The 15,309-nt window shown below is 40.8% G+C and overlaps 1 protein-coding gene and 1 pseudogene across 6 annotated transcripts in view; one reads left to right on the top strand and one right to left on the bottom strand.

Annotated features, from left to right (window-relative positions):
• Nucleotides 1–15,309, bottom strand: part of kcnn4 (potassium intermediate/small conductance calcium-activated channel, subfamily N, member 4) — a 29,741-nt gene that overhangs the window by 1,731 nt on the left and 12,701 nt on the right. For 5 of the 6 annotated variants that reach the window (XM_086039320.1, XM_086039317.1, XM_086039319.1 and 2 more), the window contains 5 exons: nucleotides 13,522–13,657; nucleotides 7,569–7,679; nucleotides 3,813–3,934; nucleotides 1,811–1,880; nucleotides 680–846 (listed from right to left, as the gene is read on the bottom strand). In XM_086039320.1, coding sequence (XP_085895446.1) covers nucleotides 680–846; nucleotides 1,811–1,880; nucleotides 3,813–3,934; nucleotides 7,569–7,679; nucleotides 13,522–13,657 — 606 coding nt within the window. Of the gene's footprint in view, nucleotides 1–675; nucleotides 847–1,810; nucleotides 1,881–3,812; nucleotides 3,935–7,568; nucleotides 7,680–13,521; nucleotides 13,658–15,309 lie in introns of those variants that run through there. The other variant, XM_086039316.1, reaches the window with a different exon arrangement.
• LOC147143815 (uncharacterized) lies at nucleotides 11,143–12,533 on the top strand (annotated as a pseudogene).

Raw genomic sequence — 15,309 nt, 5'->3', positions numbered from 1 at the left:
TGCAAAAGAAACACATGACAGTTCGGTCTGGACCATCAATCTAAATTCTAGTATTTATTTCAGGAAACTATTAATTCATTCACACCAGTTGATTGTCTTCATTTTGTAGCGTTTCTCTTGGCTACTCTGCTTCCAGTATGTTGTGGATCTTGATTTTTTTTTTTTCTCTGATTAGATTTCAGCCTCTACATGCTGCCATGTCAATTTAATCTGCCACTGGCCTTCATCAACTCTTTTTTTTTTTTTTTTTTCTACTTTGACTTGCTAGCAAAACTTCAAGATAATTAATTTCTAAACAAACAAAAGTTTGGCAGATAATGAACAATTCCTCAACAACACGGCTTCAAACTGTTTAATGACAACTCCAGTTGAAGTTTACTGTCAAACAGAACATTAAACAAAGAGAATTACTTTACCTCTTTCTGTTAGCTTAATGCTAACACAACGCAAATGCCATAGACAGACCAACAAAAGCATGTGGCTGCCGTGTTATCTCCCTTTAATTAAAGTATATTTAAACACAAACGCTACATTAATACAGAATGTAACAATAATCAGGCATATTTTCTTTATCGTAATGCACCGCCCGCCACTGTATTATGATGCCCCTTCTCGGCCATCTTGTGCCATGTTGCTGATCTGCACAGCATCAGCCGAGAGTGTTGTGAGCTTTGTTTACCTGATCTCCTGGTTGCGTTGACGTAGGACCTGCGACAGCAGCTTTGAGGTTTCTTGGAAGCAGCGACTCAGCTCTTCGAGTTTCTGCTCCATGGACAGAATACGTTGCTCCAGCTCCCGATACGAGTTATTCCAATTGGCGCTGAGGTCGCACATGATCATCTGCATCTGGTCATACAAATGCAAAGGTTAAAGTCCCAGTATGTATCTAAAAGAACTACACTTCTCACCCCCTGTTGCGTTGAAAGCACATGCCGCTGTCTGTTAAAAATTGCAAGTCACACATTTAATTAACTGATTACAGGCTGCTGCTGTAATGCTGCCTTTGTTGGATTCTGCGAGCTAGCCCTCGATGACGTCAGCATTTTTCCGTCCTCTAAATGGTTGGTCAGAGCAAAACGTATTACAGCCAAATTCAACTAGCAAAACATGTCTATAGCGATCTGCATACATATTTAATATTCAGCATCTCTGAGTATGATGTATTTTATTTAATTGTTCTATATTTTTCATGTTATTAGATAAATATTCACTCTGAACTGTTTGGTGGGCCGTTTGATTTGCACAATGGCAAAAAAACAACAACTCGACAGACAGGCAGGCATCTTTGTTGCATGCTATATTTAGTTTCAAAAACAATGTTTTTTCTCCTAGTAAATAAGGCTTTATTTAGTTTCCATCCAATAAATTAATTTAGAAAAACACACCACTTTTACAAAGTAAAAGTAACCTAATCATGTTTGGGAGTTACTGCGCTATTTTTTCAAAATCCTACAAGGATCCTGCTGAAGGAAGGATGACTTACATGTTCCGCTAACTAAAAATTAGTCACAAAAACTAAGCAATGAGAACATGCACCTGCAAGGAAATAAGGCCAGTTTTCCGAATAAACCAATCAGTCACATGAGTGCTTCTTTCCGGAAAAGTCTTTGTATCCTGAGTTTATTTTAGGTGAAAAACTTTTTCTTCTTCCCATACAACGTTTTCAATAAACATTGTAATTAGTGTTTGAACACCTATTGACAGACAGAAACATTGTATTTGGTGTTTTGGAAAGGTCCTGCATCATTTTTTTCCATTTGGTCAGGTGTAAGGCATTAGCAATGAAAACAATAAAACATAAACGGATTACCTTTGGGAGGTCCACCATCTCACTGACGTAATCACGCAATTTTCTCTGTTTGAGGCGCAAGTGACGAAATCTGCAGAGAACAAGTCGGAATTTTTCAAACAATGTCTTTTTTTTCAGCATTTGTGTCAACAGTATAATGTAATTTCCTGTGTTAACATGATAGAACTGTACAGCTGATTTTTTTATACCACTTATCCCATTCAGTGTCAAAGTCAAAGAGTCAGCTATGAGAAGCACTACACTACATTTAGTGCCATAATCAAACATAAATACGTATTTTGAGAGTCATTTATGCACAAAAATAAATGATGACTTCATAAAGGGTCCTTGCTTTAAACAGGAAAATGATGCCAAAATACTTATGAGATTCTACAAAAAGAGCACATACACACACACACGCACACCCACACACAGAGTTACTACCATTAACTTTCTTTCATACTTGCTTCTCTAAATCTGAAAGAGGTGCTAGGGTGAAAAAATGCACCCCCTCCAATTTCTAATCTCATTGCAACCTACATAGCGTAAGTGTTGCCAGTTACCTTGAAAAAGTAATTTTGTTACTTTACTGATTACTTGACTTTAAAAGTAACTTAGTTAAGTTACTGAATACTTGATTTTAAAATTAACTAAGTTAGATTACACTTTCCTTTTTTTGTTACATTCATTAGATTCCGACAATGCTGCATAACATAAAATTGACAGCCAGTTTTCCCAATACTTGATTGGAAGTACAACAGTGATGTGTAAAAAATAAAGCTTATTTTAGAATCAAACATTAAATAAATACAACCTTTTTATTTATTTAGTATTTTATTTATCTTATAGGGAAAATGGCCGCCCCCTGAGATGGCTAAAAACGGATGGATTTTGCTGCTTAACTCATATTGCACAAACGCACTATTGATCAGAATGCCGAGTTTCAACTAGTGGGCCTGCTGGGAACATATTCTTGAAAAGAATATGTTTGGGTTGATTTCCCTTTTAAACATTTTAAGTATTTTTTTTTAAACAACAATCTACGGATTTTACTTAACATGAACAGCTACTTGTTTTTATTTGAAAAAAAAAAAGTCTTTCTAGACTTCACTTAATTGTTAATATTGACTTTCCAAAATATGTCTGTTTTGTTTTACTCATTTACTAGCTTGTGCATTTCATTTAATATTAGCGTTACGCGACAGAGACAACTTGACATGCGTTAAGAGTCAGTCATAGATGAGAGAATCCGGTCACTTTTAAAAATAAAATATTTTTCAGCCTCAGATAATAAATAAACCGGAAGTACTGTACGGTTTTTTCCCCATTTTTCGTTCACAGCCCACCGCGGCCCGGTCCACAGTGGCTTGCGGCACGGTACCGGTCCACGGTGGTTGCAGACCCCTGATCTAGGAATGGAATCTCCTCATGTGTTTTATTTTTTGTTTATGATTAGTTTTATTGCACATACAGTACACACATGAAGGGAAAACCGCGATTGAAAAACATGATTCCTATTCTAATGTTGTCAAATGTCACTCACTGCTGCACCCAAGAGGCAGTTAATGGCATTACCACTTGATAATGAATGGTAAGTAGAAGTTTATTTTCTGTGAGCTGATTGTCATCATTAACTTAACTGCTATACAATAACGAAATGTGACTTTGCAAAGTAACGCTAGTCAAATTACTAAACTGAGAAAAGTAACAGTAATTAGATTGTTACTGTAAAAAAAGTGGTATATTACTACTGTCTAACGCATTACTGACTCTGCATAGCACACATTTCATATGAAATTACAGTGTAAGCTTAGTATGTAAGCAGTTGTCAGCTCTTCGAGGAACTTCTTCTAGGAGGCTTTCTCTCATTTCCTTTACTGACTGAGGAGATAGACCGTTCAAAAAAATGCACAAGCCATTAAAACATGCTTAGGCTATCACAATGAAATGCACAGGTTAGACAAACATACACACACACACACACACACACATACGCATCCTTCCTGCAGCTGTTGTAACATACACTCTGATGGCCTCCAGAAGACATCTCTGGTGTCTTCGCTGTTCTCCTCGGGTTCCTTTGGTCTGGTTAGCTCGGTGCAGGAGCCAGCACTCGCGCAGCACGTTTGCAGCAGCGTGGCGGATCTGCTCAACAAGTGTGGAGGAAAGATGTATTCTACTAATTAGCCTTGTCAATTACTTTTGTGACAGAAGAGAAAAGGCTTGGTGTCCATGGTTGTCCTGTTCTGACATTGTGCTTTAGTTGGATGCAGAATTCCTGGGCAAACAGGTTGCACCTAAATTCAAAGCAGGTCTTAGTCATTTTGCTTGTAACCGGCGATGTTTACAGTGAGGGAAATAATCACTCATCCACTGCTGCATTTATCTATCTGGTAAGATATGCCACTAGATCCTTCTTGCCAGTAATGTTACTGTTGAACAAAAGTAAAACAGGCTCAATTATTGCCTAGTGGGGTCGTTGGACGTTTTTCTCTTTTATGCGCTATTTAAATAAAATTGTATTGCATTTTTTGGTAGAATCCACAAAAAAAAAAAAAAGAATAAAGAATTCCTCAAATCCAAACACAAATAATGTATGCAGGAGTTCCCTGTATACAGGAACCAAATAAAAAATATCTGCTGGAACTGAAACAAACCTGCCCCTGCTGCTCCTTACACAACATTGCCACCTCTTACATCACATTTTTGCAGCTTTTGTCTTTGATTCTATTCATGCATACTTTGTTTTCCTGCCCAATCACCGTAGCTGCCCTGTGATGATGTCACGCCGGCCCCACTGCGAGGGTTATTAATAGAGGCTGTCAGTGTCCGCATCCAGGTGTCTTCCCTTGTTCCCATCAGTGTAAATCTGGACTCGAAGGATGCACGCACACACACAAGGACCAAAACAATCACTGAGCAATGTGTTAAAGATGCACCTTCTGACAGGATGCAGCCACTGAAGAGAGGAAACGGTTGTATCCTCCAAAACAGTGCACATAGTTTGCTAAGAACACTTGCGTAGGCTTCACGCCTCACAAAAGAAATCATTTAAATGAGGCCTGACAAGCTTTAGGGAAGTATTTCTTTGTAACTGTTTGTTTATTAGACATCTCCCTTTTTCCGAATGCTAAGCAAACACTTAAGCCCTGTTCAGTCCTGCAAATAGAGTAACACCCCTGAAAGACACACAAACACACACATACTCACAGAGTCACGTTTCCTTCCACATCAACTCTTCCTTGGAATCTGTTTCACTCATCCCTTGCGCCTCACTTTTAGCTGCTTCCTTCTATCACAAAGTTTTCTATTATTCATATCTAATTCTTTATTGTGGATTATTCATTATGTCGCAGGATTTTGATTTACACGACTCCACATCTATGTTAAAGTCGTAAACAAAGCCATTGTTAGTTAATTTAATTTAGCCGCTACCACCGCTAATTCGAATGAATTGTAATCTCTTCACAGGGGCTCAAAGATTGACATAGCCGCCGGTACACGCAAGCACATATTCACACATGGCCTGCCGTTTGCCGACTGCGAGTCACTCAACGGTTTAGCCAGTCAACAGTCAGCCAAATGCAAACCAGACCCCTAGTGGACAAAATAATGTCGGCATCTGACGTTCATATTGTTTGGGTTTTATGCATAAAACTTTGAAATATGCCGTATATAAATAATAAAACTATTCTGGTCGCTACTTTGCTTTTTTTTTCGTCTATTGGTGGGGTGGGGTGAAATATAACCCCCGCGATAAACGAGGAATTACTGAACAACAGTTATCACGCCTGTGAACTACAATTCATTTACAGTATGTGAATGTATAATATGCTGTAATCACGTGAACAACAGGAGCCTCTGCAGGATGCATTTGTTCATCATTTTAGTCCCCACCATTTGAGGGCTAGCATTATAAACACACACACACACACACACACACACACACATACCCACGCACACATAAACACACACACATACAGCTTCCTGCCAATCACTGCCGCCGTCCTGAACTGACACAAGTTCCTTTCCGGACTAAAGATGATTTCCTCTGTTTGACGCCTTGAAAAGGCTGTAAAAAGGTTGACCGGGCTAAAAATAAATATGAAAAGGCCTACAAACCAAAACATGCGCACGACACGTGGAAATTGGTCAATTTTCCCCTTCTCCCACCATGCTGACCAAAGCATTGAGGCGGGCATAAATCAAATAAAGCCAAATGAATACATTTGTAAATACTGTAAATCCAAATGTTTAAGTAATAATAATAAATGGTATATACACAGTAAACATTTAAATGTATTTGCCTCAAAGTGCTTTCAGCATCATGAAGAATTTCCACATTTGTGAACCCTCCACATTTTTTAAACTGATACTTTTTGAACCTCTAATTAAAAAAATTATGGATATTATGATATTTTATATCACTTATATAATAGCATTAATATTCTCTTTATACTAGTTTATTAACCATTACAGAAAATATTTGTAATATGTACACTGATCAGGCGACACCGGTGATCGACTGTTTAGCACGTCCGTCGTGGGTTCGATCCCGGCCACGGCCTCCCTGTGTGGAGTTTGCATGTTCTCCCTGTGCATGCGTGGGTTTTCTCCGGGTACTCCGGTTTCCTCCCACATTCCAAAAACATGCATGGTAAGTTGATTGGACACTCTAAATTGTCCCTAGGTGTGATTGTGAGTGTGGATGTTTGTTTGTCCCTGTGTGCCCTGCGATTGGCTGGCAACCAATTCAGGATGTCCCCCGCCTACTGCCCAAAGACAGCTGGGATAGGCTGCAGCACTCCCCGCGACCCTTGTGAGGAGAAGCGGTATCGATAGTGGATGGATGTACACTGATCAACAGCAAATCATTTATCTATTTATTGTATCAGAATATGGCTTTATGTGTCCCTAACCGTATTTTTAACGTTAATTAAAAAAAAATCTTTAGTTTTTGTCAAGAACAACACGTTTTTGAGATATTATTATTATTATTATTACTATTATTATTATTATTATTATTAAAACCTGATGTGCTACCACAAAAACGACGGCTGATTCGGAATAAGCGCAAAAAAAAAAAAAAAAACCTTGAAAAGTTTACTTTTTATCTCTGATTCAAAAAAAAGGGAAAAAGATGTTGACCAGTGATACATATGCTGTTATTGTATGCTGTAGGATACCAGTGGCCTTGCGTGGGGGTATAGTATATTTGGTAATCATCATCATAATCGTTACTAATATGATCATTATCATCATCATCTAGGACAGTGATCATTATCATTATTATCATTCTCATGCTATAGTTTGTGTTCCTACTATTATTTATCGGTAGTTGTTTTTATGGCTTCAAGGTTGGTCGTGTCACATGACAAAACTTTTTCAGTATTGACCGACCAAATATTAACGTGCATAATGTATAAAATGACTTTGCTAAACCTGAATTAACATTCTCACATTCTCCCCCGCCCCCCACCCCCCCCCCCACACACACACACAAATTGTCTGTTCAATACATAACCTCACTCACAAAATATTACTGTTAAATATAGAAGGACATTTACAATTTGTAATTCCCTCCTCTTTTATTGTTGTTCAGCCTCACATTAAACTATAACAACCACTCAACAGTTCTTTGCAATTTCATTACAGCACAGTTTTCCATTAGCGAATTAAATAGCAATTTTGGCGAACGGTGTTTCGGAACTATCAAAATGTTATATGCGTAAGTAAATGAAAGCCATATGCATTACAAATGTGTTTTTGGAGCTCTTACCCCTTTCGAGATCTGGATGTCCAGCATAAAAAAGTGCACATGCTTCTCTCCCTTATTCAACGCCAGCTTCTTGGTTACCACGGCGACCAGCATGGCGGTGCAGGCTACACCCTGAAAACCGACAAACACACAAAACTGTCCATCATGCACATAAATGTAATAAACCCTCTGCTGATACCATCAACAAATATTTAGAGCCTAGCGACAAATTTCTCTCGAAGGAAAAAAAAAAAATAGGTCAATGTCGCTCCTCATACCTCGTATAGTTCTGCCCAGTAAATCAAAGTTGTATTTACACATTGGGTTCAATAGTTAAACACAAGGCTGTGTGGCAGAGCTATAATAGTGCTGGTTTCCTCTGAGAATAGCTGGCTGCTTTTGCTGGGCAGCGGACGACAGAATGATTAAGACAGACCCCACAACAAAAATACACACACTGGAACACAAACACACGCGTCATAGAACACACACTGAAAACACTGCTGGAACCCCGTGACCACCACAAATAATAACAAAAGCACATTTTACCTTTTTTTTTTCTCTTCAGCTTGCATCAGAAAGAGAAGGACAAAGGAAAATGTAAGAAAGCATTTGAATTGAATTACATACACTATTTGGACAAAAGTAACGTGAAAGACACCTGAATTCAAAAAGTCAAACTGAACAGTCAATCACTATATATTCGGGATTGAGCATTCACCTATTAATGGATTTTTGGCGGGGACCTTTCCTCTGTTATTTGCTGGAAAAACTCACCCACTTGCTGTTTTATGCTAAGTAAACAACAATATTGTTCTGGAGCTATCAGGTGGTATCTTGATTCCGAAGAACTATGTTGTCCATTACACATGCATTTCTACTGTTCACAGCAGAGCTCCATCCCGATCCCTCACAAATATCGGGGGTTCACTGTACCATCTATATCGGACCATAAGGCACACTAAAGTCATTTTATTTGCTCAAAAATTGACAGTGCGCCTTGTAATCTGGTGTGCCTCATGTATAGATTTTGGCTTTTCAGTTTGTCGTCTTCAATTAAAATTCCTTCCTATTACGTTCGCATTGTCATTCTCAATTTAATCATAAGCAGGCAGCCATGTTTTCGTCATACCAGAACTAGAACTACTTGTTGCCTGAGTGTCTAAGAATAATGGGAAATGTAGTCCAACGAGCCTAATACTGTGGTCAGATCCAACGTGAGCTAAGCGTTTCTGGCGGCGCGCAGCTGTTATGAAATGCACTATATGAATCAAGTTGTATTGTAACATTCTCGAATTTAGGCTCGCTACCAGAGGTGTCAAAAGTCTTTTTTTTTTCTGTTCGTATGGCCTACCAATGTGTCCCAATACTTTTGTCCATATAGTGTATATAGGAGAGCCACATGGAATCACATCCACACAGGCAAACTGTCATAACCTATGTTTTTGTTGATGTGGTTTAGATTTTAATTTTAGGTTTTAATTTTATCATGTTTTGCCTGTGTCCGTTTTCATATCTTGTATGTCTCGTTAGGTTAGGGTTAGGGTTGTGTCCACCTGTCTGTTCCTTGTGTCTACCAATCAGCTCCCTCAGCCACTCGGATCTTGTCCGGGGGGTTCCTCATTGTCTCATCAGTTTGCTTGTATTTAGTTCTCTGCTTCCTTTCGGTCTTTGCCGGATCTTTGCTTTGGCTCCCGTTTGTGTCCCGGTCATATTCCCCATGTGTGGGTCTGTTCCCAGTTTTGGCTTGCTGCTTTGTTTTTTTTTTTTTAATGTTTTATCTTATATTAATTTGGTATATTTGATTCCACGTGCCTGCTATGCTCTTATTTTATTTTTTGGAAAATACATTAAATAATAAATACATAATCATAATTTGACTGCTTCCACTATTATTCAGGTGTGCACAGTGCTCCGGTGGCTGGCTCCCACCATGGCTCCGTTGGGAAATGGACATTTATCTTTTTCCGAGTGGTGGGCACAGGTTGGCACACCCTCGTTGTAGTGCTGCCAAAGGCAATAAAAAGACCCTAAAAATGGATAGGATGGAAAGCTTTGCCTTATAAGGGGAGCTTATAAAAAGCTGATGGAGAAATAGAAATGATGGTTTTCCATTCTCATTCCCACATCAGCAGAGACACTAATCTGCTCTCACACTTTCACTGCTACACGGGGAATGCCAGTCGGCACTCACTGTTATGCTACTTGTTATACTCGCACACCAACTCCCTCTTTCAACACCTGTCTGTCACCATGCACTCGGGCATTCCCTTTTCATCCTGCCCTTTTACAATGAATTCCAGTCAAACTATTTCTTACTTTTTCCCGTGAGACTGCGTTATTTAATTTGTTTGGGATAGTGCATGTCAAGCTTAATTCATTTTTGCTATTTATTTGCTATTATTAGACAATAATGGAACAATGGCACGTTTCCCTAAAGCAGGGGTGGGCAAAGTACGGCCCGCAGGCCACTAACACACGCCTGTTTGTTCTGTAACCCGGATGGCTGAGCATTTACAACAGGGGTCTTCAGTCCTGTTCCTCGAGGGCCGGTGTCCTACCTTTTTTACATTTCTCCCTGCTGTAACACACACCTGATTCAAATGATCAGGATCTTTATCCAGCTTCTGCAGACCTTGCTGATTATCTGAACATTTGAATCAGGGGACAAATGGAAAGCAGGCAGGACACCGGCCCTCGAAGAACAGGACTGACTTACAATGTTAAGTCTTCTGTAGCAATACTCATATTTGTGATATTCATTTAACTGTTTCTTCCGACATGTTAATCGATTACCCCCCTTGCTAAATTGTGGACTAAATTGAATTGATTGAGTTATTTTCTTCTTTTTTAAATATATTTTCCAAGAGTTTTGAATGTACATGTATGTTAAATATAATGACCCAGCAGTGACACAAGGCAGGAAAAAATGTCTCATACATCCTCCGTCCCCACCTCCACCTTTTTCTTGCTTTTTTATGTGACACATAGCATTGATTTTATGTCTGTGGTTTTCATTTTCACAGAACAGTTATTTGAAAGTAAGTTGAGAGTAAAAGATGCAGCAGATCAGATTGACACATTTTTGCTCTACCAAAGAAACTAACATAAGAGGAGGGTTCTTTTAAAAATAAAATAAATAATTAAAAGATATTATGAAATTGTTCTTATAAAATTGAAAACATTTTGCGTATACATTTAGCCATTTATATTAACCTTAGCTTGAAAAGGCCTGGCCCGGCTATCTGTGCAGATTCTTGGGTGAAGAACAATATTTTTGGTGATTGTCCTCAATAAACTATTAGGACCAATACAGTGACCCAAAGAGGAACATTCCGCCAGGGTCGCCAGGGTCGCCAGGGTACGTCCACCCCCCCCCCCCCCACCTCCTCCTACCACGCAGTTTGACACCTCCCCTCCATGGCTGAGTGAGGTGAGAGCAGTGGTCAAGAAAGCAAGGTCAGCATCCGCTCCTGGGCCTAACGGAATCCCCTACAAGCTATAAAAAAACTGCCTCCAAGAGCTGGAATGCCTATGGAAGCTCATGAGCATAGCATGGACGAATCAACTCATACCATCGAAGTGGCAAAGAGCTATGTCGGTGTTTATTCCAAAAGAGCAGGATTCCCGTAACATCAGTCAATTCAGGAGCATTGCACGGTTGAACGTTGAGGGAAAGATCTTCTTTGCAGTCATGGCCAAGAGATTAACATCTTACCTCACAGTGAATGGCTACATCGACACCAGTTGCCAGAAAGGCGGAGTGCCAGGTTTTCCAGGATGAGTGGAACAAATCCAGAGGGCCAAGCAGGCCAAGAGTGACCTCCATGTGGTATGGCTCGACCTTGCTAACGCATATGGTTCTGTCCCAGGCTGGCAGCGTCTGGAAGTTGGCATCGCCATGGGGTGTTCCATCTCCCCAGTCTTCTTTGTGGTAGCCTTTGAGATCATCCTCCACAGAGCCCGGCAGACCGTAGGAGGAATAAGGCTGCAGACAGGGCAGAGGCACTCCGAAGCTACATGGACGACGTAACGCTAGTGCTTCAGACAGCCCCATGCACAAGGAGGCCTGGCAAGTATCAACGAGAGCCAGCGCCCCGGAAGTTGTGGTACTACAACTTCACATTATACCCAAGGGTGATGTGGCCTCTGGAGATGTGCGAGATTCCATCATCAACAGCCACAGGGTCGGATAGACTAGCCAATTCCTACATCCGGAAGTGGCTGGGCCTACCGTGTTGCTTTTCTGAGACAGTGTTGTTTGGTGCAACTTCGCTGCAAATGCCGATTCAGTCCATCACACAAGGCTATAAGCAGGAGAAGGAGAGATTGGTCCTGTAGCTTAAAGAATCCTCTGACCCTACTGTGAGGAATGCGCTCATACCAATCCAAACCGGCCGGAAGTGGCAAGCAGGGCCAGAGGTCGCAAAGGCCATCAGCAGGCTCCAACACCAGGAGATAGTCGGCATGGTGCAAGTAGGAAGAGCGGGGGTTGGCTGGGGAGATTCTCCACGCCTCTGATCCAAGGCCACGAAGAGGGAACGGAAGGCCATGGTAGTGGAAGAGTTGTCAAGGGCCAACCGGGATCAGTACACCACCAAGGCCATCGCACAAGGTCGCCAAGGACGGTGGACCACTTGGGAAGGGACCATCAGGAGACCGATCAGCTGGGCTGACCTGTGGAAGATGCCACAAGCCAGACTCAGCTTCCTGCTCAGGGCAACATATGACACCTTGCCATGCCCCAGAAACCTCCACCAGTGGTTTGTCAAGGAGGAGAGCTGTCCCCTGTGCAGTGCTCCCAATGCCAGCCTACAGCACTTGCTGTCAGGCTGCAAGACTGCACTGACGCAGGGCCGATACAGGTGGCGGCACGACCAAGTGCTAACAAAACTGGCCGAAATCCTGGAGAGAAGCAGATACGAGGCCAACAACATCTGGTTGTGGTTGAGGAGAAGGGAGAAGAACTGGGGGTCAAGACTATGAAAGGGGTCAGCTACAGGGGGTGGCAGGGAGACGTCCCTGCCACCGCTCCGCCACCAGGAGGCGTTCCGGGTTAAAGTGAGCGAAACTCCAATGAGCGGTGGTCCCCGGCTGATGACCCTGCAGCTGGCCCCGAGGCGCTGGATGAGGCGCGTAAGGCATAGTTGCCACGCAGGAAAAACACCAAACCTGTACAATTAACTGTAGACTGTTCATTGACAGATGAACAGACAAATGCAAATTTTACATTACTTTGGAAATGGTCTGTGCACCCTTTTGACCTGCTAGTTATAAATGGTCATTATACAGTAGCATTTCTAAAACAACACACACATCTAATGTGGCCCAAGGCCTTTGCACAGCCCTGTACAAGTATGCGGTCATTGGGCCATGTCCTTATCAAAACTGGAGTACCCATTCATGACCCACATATCCTCACTCTGCAGTTCCGATTAATGAGTCAATGGGGATAGTCTGTTATTCACTGAATAAAAGCAAAATTGTTACTTTAATGGCTCCTGCTCCATGTCAGGCTTTGACACAATTCAACAACTAGAAAAGTGATAAACAAACTAGAAATGATTGCGTAGTGAGGAAAAGGAAGATTTGAATTGAAAATGAGATGTACTTTACTGAAGTTAAAGGCAGAAGAATGAAGAATAAAATGTGATGAGGAATAATACAGAATAGATTATCATTAAAAAAAGGGGGGAGAAAAAGTATGTAAATTTGATTTAAGTAACTTAAGTAGAAGTGAATATTGCTTCCTAGCCACTGAAAAGGCAGCTGAAGTGGAGAGACCTTTATGAAAGGAACATTTTGCGCAGTATGAGGAAACAGAACATCTTGTATGCTTTTTCTTATCAACTAGGTGTCCACATTAGAAAAAAAGCATCTTTCAGAGCAAGTCAAAGCGAGATAAAGAATTTCTAAGGCCACAACACGCACGTCGTCTCAGCAAGAAAAGTCAACAAAAGTGTTAGTGGATTACCATGACTCCGGTGAAGAGACACACCGACTTGCCACAGCGAGTGTTGGGCGCCACGTCACCGTAGCCCACCGTCAGGAAGGTGATGGCGATGAGCCACAAGGCCGTTTCCATGTGATCTGTCGAGCCTGCAGTCTGCCTGCAATGGAGAGGAATCAACAGAGCGGAACCGCTTCTTAGTTTTCTTTTAAATTGGAGCTCAATGTTTAAGTCTAAGCTAACCCTAAATTAACAAATAAACATGTTGTGGAGTTTTATTTTGTGGATTACATTAATTGCTGTTTGCATACTTCCTCACCTACTGTTAAAGCTGACTCTATTCTCTAAATTAATTAAGAGGAAGTCAACCCAAACATTTTTTTTCAAGAATATGTTCTATGCAGGCCCAGTAGTTGAAACAAGGCATTCTTATTAATATTGAGAAAGTCATATTGTCAAAAATTGTCATATTTGTGGAATATGAGTTAAGTAGCAAAATCCATCCGTTTTTAGCCAACTCAGGGGGCGGCCATTTTGTTACTTCTGTCTATTGAAAATGACATCACAGTTCAGGTAAGGACCAATCATGGCTCAGCTTCAGAAAACAGGTAAGCTGTGATTGGTCGTTACCTGAGCCCTGAGACACTGTGATGTGATTTTCAGATGACAGGTGACAAAATGGCTGCCCACAGAGATGGCTAAAAATGGGTGGATTTTGCATAAAACATTCTTTTAAAAAAATTAGGGGGTTTGGTATACATAACATAATGCCCTATAATTATTGGAAAAAAAACAACAACTGTCCTGTCATTTCATGAAAATAAAATGCGCTTAAATTTGAAGTTGTCAGATGCATTTTATATAAATGTAAAAAAAAAAGTTAATTTTCAAATAAATTGATGCCTTAAAACAATACATTTTGAGAAATATTTTGTAATCATGCATTTGTCTGCATGGAGGTGGATTAGAAGCGATGTTGGTAATATTGCAGACGAACACAGGCCAGCAGATCTGCGAGAGGGAGGGCTGCGCCACTGTGTGAGTCTCACAGCTTCAATCAAGGTGACAAACCGACTCCTTTCATTCTCCTTAAATGCAGTGCACGAGTCATGAAATAGAATTTTGTCATGGCAGAAGCACATTTGTTACGTGAGATGGGCACTTGACACTTAACTTAACTTAGCTTGGCACTTAACCCTAACCCTATAGCTGCGCTGCCCAGTGGTATGATTTAAAAAATATAATACAATGATTCAGAGTGTTTGTTGCCTGCTGTTCACATATTTATGAATGAAATACGTCACATTAGATCAGCTGTCAACCATGCACCGTCGTCAGGCTTTGATCAACTTTCCGACACCAAATTTTCCCAGGCGCATCTCTAACACACTCGTGCTGCTGTCGGCCCACCCAGCTTGGCGAAGACCGGTATGCCAAATGATCCAACCCTGATACAAAAATGATTACACGCCCGTATTCACGCCATAGCACGGATGTGCTTTCTACAGAGCAAGAGCACCTACTATTGAACAGTTTCAAAGTCAATCACTCAGTATTTTCACTATACTATACACAGAGTGTGATGCTAATAAAGTGAGACAAACGGAACCAGAAGCAGGCTCACTTAAAATGGAACAGTTTAGCGTCATCCATGTAATATTCTTTTTTTTTTTTTTTTTATAAAGTAAAACAAGTAAACACATTTAAAATTTGCAGTCGGGGAAAAATTTAATCTACTGCATATCTTTGACCCCAATTCACTTCACCTTCCATTCAAAGATTGCGCAATGTGCCTGCTATATCTTTTCACAG

The sequence above is a fragment of the Filicampus tigris genome, chromosome 8 (genome assembly GCF_054856515.1).
Source record: "Filicampus tigris isolate MCC_2025a chromosome 8, RoL_Ftig_1.0, whole genome shotgun sequence".
NCBI classification, from domain to species: Eukaryota; Metazoa; Chordata; class Actinopteri; order Syngnathiformes; family Syngnathidae; genus Filicampus; species Filicampus tigris.
The sequence above is the reverse complement of the archived record's forward strand: the minus strand, read 5'-3'. Positions and strand labels throughout refer to the sequence as shown.